The sequence below is a fragment of the Triticum urartu genome, chromosome 5A (assembly GCF_056163025.1).
Source record: "Triticum urartu cultivar PI428250 chromosome 5A, HENAU_Tu73, whole genome shotgun sequence".
Classification (NCBI taxonomy): Eukaryota; Viridiplantae; Streptophyta; class Magnoliopsida; order Poales; family Poaceae; genus Triticum; species Triticum urartu.
Genome location: NC_141877.1, coordinates 588,439,902 through 588,449,886, shown reverse-complemented (window position 1 = coordinate 588,449,886; position 9,985 = coordinate 588,439,902). Strand labels below are relative to the sequence as shown.

The 9,985-nt window shown below is 46.1% G+C and overlaps 1 protein-coding gene across 2 annotated transcripts; it reads left to right on the top strand.

Moving 5' to 3' along the window:
• Positions 1–5,399: 5,399 nt before the first annotated feature.
• Positions 5,400–9,777, top strand: LOC125510825 (putative methyltransferase PMT2). 2 transcript variants are annotated; one of them, XM_048676091.2, is made up of 7 exons: positions 5,400–5,722; positions 6,763–7,412; positions 7,520–7,730; positions 7,812–8,106; positions 8,214–8,603; positions 9,104–9,181; positions 9,260–9,777. In XM_048676091.2, exons 2-7 carry the CDS (start codon positions 6,774–6,776, stop codon positions 9,483–9,485), a joined length of 1,839 nt encoding a protein of 612 aa, XP_048532048.1. In that variant the 5' UTR covers positions 5,400–5,722; positions 6,763–6,773; the 3' UTR covers positions 9,486–9,777. The 2 variants fall into 2 exon arrangements, with proteins under 2 accessions (XP_048532048.1, XP_087378013.1); XM_087521887.1 differs by lacking the exon at positions 5,400–5,722 and having other exon boundaries at positions 6,732–7,412.
• The last annotated feature ends 208 nt before the right edge of the window (positions 9,778–9,985 follow it).

Below are 9,985 nucleotides of genomic sequence, written 5' to 3'. Positions count from 1 at the left end.
GACAAACTTTGACAAATGTTTTCCATGCTTGCAAAGTTTCATCATGAAATGATATTCGTTGAAGTTGTGGCATAAAAAGAGTCGATGCTCCAAAAAAGTTATTTTTGGAGTGCTGATTTGGTTTTTTTGCCACGACTTTCCACAAATTAATGTCAAATTTTGCCACATTTTTTCTTCTTCAGAATTTTCAGAATATTTTTCATTTTTTCTGTTTTTTCTGTTCAACCGAGCTCATATGAGCTCGAGCTCAGTTAATCCGTGTTGGCAAAATAGGCATTTCTCTTACAATGCACATTCCTCTCCTCCTGCGTAGATTGTCACTGCTATTTCTGTATTTTACATTGTGGCACTAGATAGCATGTTAAAACCTTGCAATGTTATTATTCACTTATAGGCACACCGAAAATTACACTTTTCATGTTTGAGAAGCAATGTAAATGTCTCTAGATATATATCTTGTAAAATTCGTGTGGACAATCACAACTTGCAACCACTAGCCAATACATCAACATAATGATTAGTCGGCGTGGCAAAGCGCATAATTGCTTCTAGTTAAAGTTGAGCAACAAACTGCGGTAGAAAATCCATGCCCTCCAAGTATCCAATCCAAAACAACACCACATAGATAGCACCCTTGGGTCTGCCCGTTTTGCCTAAAGGTACTAAGAGCAACTCCAACGTGCGTCCCAAATGGACGCGCACTTTGTCCGCTTTTCGTCCGCTTGAGTCGGCCGCCCGCTCGACGTCTGCCTTCTTTTTGTTTTGGGTCGGCCATGCACCCAAAGCGCGCGAGCCATTTCATTTCCATGCATAAATTAAAAAGGCCCGCAGCCATAGATCATGCCAGGGGCCATGCCATCCCCCAAAGCTCATGCCAGTGTCATGCCAGCGGCTAGCAAGAAAAAAGCACCACACAGTTCATGCCGGCGCACTTGCCAGCGGCTGACACACATGCCAGCACATCAAAAGATACGAGAATTCGACCACGCCATCTCGGCCATGGTCATGTCAGCACACTTGCCGGCATAAAAAAAGGATGGCACTCTCCGCCATAGATCACTCGTCAACAAACTTGAGCATGTTGGCCTGCATCTTCTCGAACCATGGCCTCTTCCTCGGCGACACGGTGTTCAGGTCCACCTTCATGATCTCCACCCTCGTCATCATGCTAGCCAGCAACACTTCTTTCGCCTCGGTCTCGGCATTGGGGGCCTCGATCTCAAGCATCTTGGCTTGCTTCTTCACCTCCATCTCAAGCATCTTGCCTTGCTTCTCCGCATCGAGCTCAATCCTCCTCCTTTGGATCTCCATGAAGGTGTTCATTTGCTCCTCCTTGTCTTGCCGACGCTTCTCCTCCCTTGTGTCCATCTTGCTCATCATGCCCTCCATGGTTGCAAGCAAGGCAATCGACACCGCATCGCGCTTGTCCTCCTTCTTGGAGTTTGTCTTCCCCCACGGCCGTGGCTTTTCTCCCTCACCAGGCTCCTCCACGGCTTCCTTCCCCCCACATGCCATGATGACAGCATATTGCACCTTGAACTTCTCCTCCTCATTGATGACCATCCAACAATGGGAGAGGTTGAAGGACTTGCCCTCATGTTGGACCTTGAATGCCTCCAAAGATTGGAATGCCTACAAATGAATAGCATGCAAGCATATGGGCAAATGGGCATGCAAATGGACATGGAAGCTTAACGGAAACGAAGACGAAGAGGGGCGCATGTATACGATACCTTTCATGCTGATGCCGCTCACGGGGCGTGCCTTGATGCTCTCAAGGGTGGCACAAAACTTGTTGCACTCTTGTTGCATCACCCTCCATCGCTTCGAGAGGGACACCCACCCACGCTACCTTTGCATTTGATACGTCGCAAACTTCTTGCGTTCATGGTACTCACGATGAACAGAAACCAAAAGGTTGATGCCTTTTGTTCGGCACCGACCTTGGAGTCTTGCCTAATGTCCCTCCAACACTCACAAAGGAGTTTGTCCTCGGACGGCGTGTATGCCTTCGTCCGCTTGCTCTTGCCTTCGACTTCACCCCGGCTTGGTTGGCGAGCTCATCCTCGAACAAAGGCTCCCCGTCGAAGTCCATTTTATCCTCTTCCTCGAGGCCGTAGTCCTCCGGGAACTCGTGGTCAAGTGGGAACTGCCCAGGCCGACCTGATCATGCATGAAGGCGTCATCCATGCCAGCTTGATCATAGGTGGCCAGCGTGAATGGCGCTAGGCCGTCAGGATTTGGGTCTCCTCGGGATCGTAGGCAGCCGCGACGGCACCACCAGCGGAGGCAGCAGCCACTACACCACCTTCGAAGATGATGTTCTCAATAATGAACGCTTGGTCGTTTCGTCGGCGGCGGCTGTCGGCATTCTGTCGAACAGGTTGCGGGCTCCGTGGAGCATGTCGGCTGGCATCCCCGCGGGCGTTTCCTCGTGATGCATCGGCCACCGGCGTGGCGTTGAGGTCGATGGCCACGGGCGAGGGCCCGGGCGTGGATGGCGCCACCACGCTCACCTCCGACGAGCATTCCCCGGAGCAGCGGGAGGCTTGCGGGTAGACGTAGAAGCCGGGAATCGGCTGTGTGGCGGACGCGCGCGACGACTTTGGCAGCATCTTCTGAGGAAATGCCAACGAGCCCATGCTGGCCAGGGTTCAACTTTAGGTAGATCAGGGCCTCCCTCGTTGCCCTGGTGACTTGGGCGTTGGTTTCCTCCTGCTGTGCGGCGGTGATGAGGGTGGCGACGGCCGCCGCTTCGTCCCGCGCGTCCCGCGCGTGCCTTCGGCCCTTCCTCTTGGCCGACTGCACGGCCCGCTCCTCGGCCATCTGCTTCTTCTTCTTCTTGGGTGGCGCGGCGGTCTTGCGGGGCGCGCAGAGCTTGCCTTTGGCGGAGGCGACGGAGGTGAAGCCGGATGAGGCGAGGCCGGCGGCGGCATCGAGGGTCGGCGCGTCATCCATGGCGAGCGGGCGGGAGGGTTTTGGGAAAGTGAAGGGAAATGATGGTAGTTGTGCCACCGACTGGCGGGCCAGGGGGATGAGTAGGCGCGCGTTCGTTTCATGTCCACGCTAACGCAAATGAGACTTAAATTTAGACCGCGAATGGGTCGGCAGGCGGACGAAAAGCGGACGCCCGTCCGTTTGGGTCAGCGTGTTGGGCCAACTTTTTTGTCCGCGACGATCCAAATGAACACGCGCGGATGAAATGGGTCAACGCATTGAAGTTGCTACGAGGAAAGAGATTCCAATCCCTCTCGTGAGCAGCTCTTCGCCTTCACTGTGCCCGAGCCTCAGAGGCTAGTGACGTCTGAAAGAGAAAGCCAGAAGAAGAGCTTCAAGAGATGAACTGAGGTATCCATTCTGTATTGCAAGCATTTAGGTTTTGATCTGTAGTTATAGCTACACGCAGGGACGGAGCCAGGTTTTGACCATAGGGGGGGCAAAGACAATGGCATAAGAGACTTTTTCCCCTAGGTTACCTGCTTTCCACTAATTTCTTAACAGAATTAACCAACATGTTATAGTGATAAGAGGAAAAAGAGATGCAAATCTGAGCACTGATAGATAGACAACAACGACATGAGGTAATCTATGAAATTTTATTAGTTGCATAATTTCTTATTAGGAGCTTGCATATCAATTAAATTAAGGGCCGGTTATTACCTTGGTTCTTGGCATCCTGTTATTCACCATTTCCTCTAAAGAGAGATGCTTGAAACATTAACCACCTGATGCAATCAATAGAGAATAATTATTAGATATAATGTATTAAGAACTTCTAAATGTTTGAAATTAAATAATTATTGCTTACCTCGTGGCGGCATCCATGGAAGTCTTTAGCCTCAGTTAGGATTAGGTTGGTTCCCTTCACAAGATTGCACAACATCATGTTTGGATGGTTGAGAACTTGAATCAACTTGTTTGAAAAAATTGTTAATCAATTCGGCTCTCTTCCTCTTCATGTATACACAAGCACAAATAAATAATTGGAAACTTTATAACTGATGATTCGACTCTCTTCCTCTTCCTCTTCACGTTTGTGTTTGGATCAAGATGTTTGTATGACTATACTTTTATAGTTTATATTAGAGGCATGAACTAATCCGATGTAAACATAAATTACCTTTTTTTTCTTTAAGTTGTTGCCGCTCAACTGCGTGTCCGGGCTGTCGGCAACCAGCAGCGTGGCCGTGGATCGGCGCAACGGCGTCTGCCTGTCCCGGCGTCCCCTTTCCCTTCTCCACTTCTTGATGGCGGCGCGATGGAGGGATTCGAGCGGAGCGGCGTGGAAACGAACAGAAGACTAGCATCCATCTATCGATACGTGGCTTAGTGCGGTAATAACTAACAGTGCCTCTTTGCTTTTCACGATGGGCTGTATCAGTTAGATGGGATGAGGATTTCTCAAAAAAAAGTTACATGGGCTGGGGATTTCTCAAAAAAAAAGGTTATATGGGCTGAGGATTCACGTTAGTTATCAAGGTCGAGGGAGGAGATAGGGGGGGCGAAGCAGTTTACTTACATGTACCTAGGCAGAAATATTACAGAATAGTCGATCCCTATCGAGGGACGACTCGGTCGTTGGGGTCGTCCCCCCCTCAATCCGTCCCTGGCTACACGAGTTGCGGATTTGAGCCCCTTCCTTTGGATCCTAACTCGATTGTTGAACAAAGAAGTGGTCGTTTTCCCCCCCTTTTCTGGCTTGATTTCATTCAACTCTCGATCTCATGATTGATGGTTGTTTTGTCCTAAACTCATACCTCTTACTTTATCCAGGCTGTTGATTTTCTTCACTACTAGTTAACATGCACTTGCAAGTTGCAACGTAAGTATTTTTAGGAAGAAAATACATGGTCATCTTAGTTAATGGGTAAACATTTCAATAAAAATAAGCACAAACTACTACTAATAAATATTACAAAATCAATAGCCGGTAATAATGTACTAACAATGAAACAACGATTTTGATTTAGCGCATGAACATTTAATTTATTTGTTGTTTGAAGGGAGGATATTTCCTTTGCCAAGGGGAGTTACTAACATATGCAAACTTTAGAAAAAATTCAAAAACTGGATAAGCTGGTATGGAATAAGCCGCTCCACACTGTGGTCAATTGAACGGGGATTCAGACTGCAGTTCTGAGAAATATTGTCCTCTTATTAGTCTCCAAAAATATGCAGATTTATCTCCTATATAATCCGTGACGGTTTTCTAGAACAAAATTTATGCTGTTTTTTTTAGAATAATAACAAATTTATGCAGTTGTGATCTATTCGAATCTTGGGCCCTGGCGGAGCTACGTGACAGCTGACCTCGGCCAGGGCCCGCCCAGAGCTGGAGCAAAGACCAAATCCACCTAGGCCCAGCCCACACCATCTGACCAGCACAGGCCAGCAGGAAAAGATTTCTCCAAAAGAAAAAACACCCAGGAAAAGAAGAAGCACCTAGCAGCCGCCGCCCGCCGCCGCCCCCGCCGGATCGTCACACACAGCAGCCGCCGGACCCCGCAGCGCCGCCGCCGGCCAGCGGCACAAATCGGCCGCCGCCCACGGCCGACCATCCCACCGGCACACAGCAGCGCGACGACGGCGAGTCAGCCGTCCCACGGCCCCACGGCAGGCGGCCACGCAGCCACAAGCTGGTGGCAGCGGCAAGCCGGCGACGCAGCTCCTTCTCTGAATCTGATCCTCTCCAACTTTTCTTGAATCCCTGTAAGCTGTACAGGTAAGTTTCTTTGATTCCCTCCCAATTTCTTTCAGTTAGGTCATTGTCTATTGGTATGGGTACTGTGGTAGCATGAATAAACCACTGAAGATCTTGTTTTTCACTCCCTCCGTCCCGAATTACTTTTCTTAGATTTGGGACGGAGGTAATACAAATCTAAGACAAGTAATTTGTGACGGAGGTAATACATTTTATGCAAAGCCATTGTTGTTGTTTACAGTTTATGCAAAGGCATTGTTAAAATGTCCATTTGACAGATAAATAATTCACTCAATTCGTGTGTGGTCTTATATGTGCAAGCTTTTGTAATGGACAACTAAACTAGTCTAATGGGGAAACTGTATTTTGGTATAGTTTCTTTTGTTTATATCTACTAACTTGATCTTGTAACAAAGGGGAACAGAGGGCACTTATTAGTAACAACGATTCAGAATTTGAAAATTTCCGAGTTCCTTTTTAGCTTGGCCTGCCCAACAATTTGTTTCTGCCCATCTTATTTTGGTGGGTTATGCATCGGATGCATCGACTCCTGTCTTAATTAAGCAAAGCAAATTGCAAAGAACCTTAGGTTCAGTTTACGGTTGCTGAACTTATGTTATAATCTTCTGTAGAAAGATAACCATTAAATGGAGAATCTTTTTTGTTAGCCAGTCGGTAAAATATGCAAAATCTGGTTGGGCCAAATGGGAGGTACCATAATCAACTCTAGTGCAAAAGACAGTTTGTACTTTGGCAGTTCATTTGCTAAATGCATGATTCCAACAAATGTTGGTGGGCTGCTACACTGAGAAGTTATTTTACATAGTTATGTTTCCTCAAAAACAGAAAATACCAGGGCAAAGAGAATAATCCCTTAACTGAGGAGCAGCGTCTAGGTTACGACAAGACATAATTCGTGTCTTGCCCAAATTTGCTTCATAAATTATTATAGTTCGTGTGGAAATTTATTGATGCATTGATTGTAATGTGTAAGTTCTATTGAAAATCTGAAGTGCAACTTGCTGGATTCATTTAGTTTAAGCTAATGATAATTCTTTTAGGCTGTTGTGGTATGGCTCGGAGTTTAACCGAGAACAAGACCAGAACCGCTCTATTTGTACTTGTGGTATTTGGGCTCTGTTCCTTCTTCTACCTCCTTGGTGTATGGCAAAGAAGTGGCTTTGGGAGAGGGGACAGCATAGCGGCTGTGGTGAATGAGCAGACCAAATGTCTGAAACTGCCAAATCTGAATTTCGAGACCCACCATAGTGCATCGGATCTTCTGAACGACACTTTCAATTCTCAAGTCAAAACTTTTGAGCCATGTGATGCAGAGTACACCGATTACACTCCTTGCGAGGAGCAAAAGCGTGCAATGACCTTCCCTAGGGATCACATGATATATCGGGAGAGGCATTGCCCACCTGAAAACGAGAAGCTGTACTGTCTGATTCCAGCACCAAAGGGTTATGTTGCTCCTTTTCCGTGGCCAAAGAGCCGCGATTATGTTTCTTATGCCAATGTGCCACACAAGAGTCTTACGGTTGAAAAGGCCATCCAAAACTGGGTGCACTACGAGGGCAACGTTTTCAGGTTTCCTGGTGGTGGAACGCAGTTTCCTCAGGGTGCAGACAAGTATATAGAACAGCTTGCTTCTGTTATCCCAATTACCAAGGGGAAAGTGAGAACTGCACTCGACACTGGTTGTGGGGTATGTGAACGTCTTAGCGTTGAATACGCAAACATATGCTCAATGATAACCACATTGTTGTGCTATACACTTTAATTTTTCTTTGCTTTTTTCATAATTTTGTTTAGGTTGCCAGTTTAGGTGCTTACCTGTTGAAGAAAAATGTTTTGACTATGTCATTCGCTCCAAAAGATAATCATGAGGCACAAGTACAGTTTGCACTGGAGAGAGGCGTACCTGCATATATCGGTGTCCTTGGATCAATGAAGCTCTCATTTCCATCCCGAGTCTTTGACATGGCACATTGCTCGAGATGTTTAATTCCATGGAGCGGAAGTAGTAAGAACGCTTTTAGAACATTTCATGGTTGACTCATATGGTCTCCATAGAAATTCTGAACCTTTCGCTCTTGTTCTACAGACGGTATGTACATGATGGAAGTTGATAGGGTACTTAGGCCGGGTGGGTATTGGGTACTATCAGGCCCACCCATTGGTTGGAAGATTCACTACAAGGGATGGCAACGGACCAAAGACGATCTCCAGAGTGAGCAGAGAAAAATAGAACAATTCGCAGAACTTCTTTGCTGGAAGAAGATATCTGAGAAGGATGGTATTGCTATATGGAGAAAGACATTAAATGGCAAATCTTGCCCGAGGAAACAAGATAATTCAAAAGTTGCCAAGTGTGAGTTGACAAGCGAAAGTGATGTATGGTGAGTGTCATTCCATCTGCCACCCTCACAAAAAAGGAGTGAATCTTATCTGTACTGTTCTACCTTTGTATTCAATTTGATTTGTTTCATTACATATCTACCTACAGGTATAAGAAAATGGAAGCCTGTATAACTCCGCTTCCTGAGGTTAAAAGCGTGTCAGAGGTTGCTGGTGGTGAACTAGAGCCATTTCCCCAGAGGCTCAATGCAGTACCACCTCGGATAGCCCGTGGTTTTGTACCTGGGTTCTCAGTTCAAACATATCAGGAGGACAATAAACTCTGGCAGAAACATGTTAATGCTTACAAGAAAACCAATGACTTGCTTGATACTGGAAGGTACCGCAACATAATGGACATGAATGCAGGTCTTGGTAGCTTTGCCGCTGTACTGGAGTCTCCAAAGCTGTGGGTCATGAATGTCGTTCCGTTCATTGCAGATACTTCTACTTTAGGTGTAATCTATGAGCGAGGGTTAATAGGAATGTATCACGACTGGTATGTAAACTGCCGTATTGCTCTCCTGGTTTCATACTTTGGTTATCGCATTTTGTTTCTCACTTATGTTCGTTGTACATTGTTTCTACATTTTGGTAGCTTTGTTTTTTGCAACAGACCTTTTTACTTTTGCTGGTTCACAATGTGGGGAACTTCGCTTTTCTGTTATGAAGTGCATTTACTTCATGAACACTATAAAAAGGGTACTCATGTATTGTTGTGTGTGAAGATAGAAGGATGTCAATATAATCTCCCGTGTGCCAATATCAGTTAAACTCTATATAATGGCATCTCTTGTTACCAAACTCACCTGGGAAACTCTTCAATTTGTGCTTTTGTTAAATGATGATGCACATGTGCCATGTATTTGTTATTGTGCTTTTAGAAATACGAGTTTGCAGATATGCAACAGTTGTACTTCTTGTGTTAGTTTTTGATATAGTTCCTGAGAAGCTTCCTTTTTATTTGTGTGAATCATAGTTTATTTCTTCTTGTTACAGGTGTGAAGGGTTTTCTACTTACCCAAGGACATATGACCTCATACATGCTAACGGTGTCTTCAGTTTGTACCAAAACAAGTAAGCATTGAAAGACCAAGATGTGCTTCTAAATCTGTAGACCTTGTTGGCTGATATTGTCTGATTATTTAAAAACAGGTGTAAATTTGAAGATATACTACTGGAAATGGACCGGATCTTACGCCCAGAGGGCGCAGTTATAATCCGTGACATGGTTGACGCTCTTGTAAAGGTGGAGAAAATAGCCAATGCCATGAGGTGGGAGACAAGACTGGCCGACCATGAGGGCGGCCCTCGTGTGCCTGAGAAGATCCTCTTTGCAGTTAAGCAATACTGGACTGCCGACAGCAAGAGCCGCCGCTAACATGTCTGGATTATTTTTCTCGTTTCACTTCAGGATAACTTTATCCCCGGCAGCGTTAGTTGCAAGTACACATTCGACTGCACGTAGAGAACTGAAGAACCAAACCAGTGATAATCTAGAGAGTAATCTGTTTTCTAGTCATGGTTGGTGTTGTATTTTTCTTTATTTTTGTTTGTGTTGTATTCTTGTTTATTTTTGTTCCTGTTGTATCTTAGAAATCCATGAACTGGAGAGATATTGCTGTTTCCTGCAGTACTGAAGCTGAATAACATACTAGGGACAGTTTCGTTCATACTCTTTTGGAGAAGAAATGTGCCATACGAGCTGCCGCTGCCCTCCACCTGTCCGGCCGGCCGGCCAGCGGCCAGGTAGTAATAGAGTATAGTAGACATCGCCCGTGGAGCTGCCGGCCCCGAACAAGGTGAGCGGAGGCTCCGAGGCGACGACACCCTAAGTCAATTTTTTTGATACGCCCCAGGCAGGCACAATATAAGTGAGGC

Excerpts from the sequence above, each read along its gene's own strand:
- LOC125510825 (XM_087521887.1), top strand. The coding sequence starts at position 6,747 with ATGATAATTCTTTTAGGCTGTTGTGGTATGGCTCGGAGTTTAACCGAG. Across the intron at positions 7,413-7,519 it reads CACTCGACACTGGTTGTGGG|GTTGCCAGTTTAGGTGCTTA; the intron begins GTATGTGAACGT and ends AATTTTGTTTAG. Across the intron at positions 8,604-9,103 it reads ATAGGAATGTATCACGACTG|GTGTGAAGGGTTTTCTACTT; the intron begins GTATGTAAACTG and ends TTCTTGTTACAG.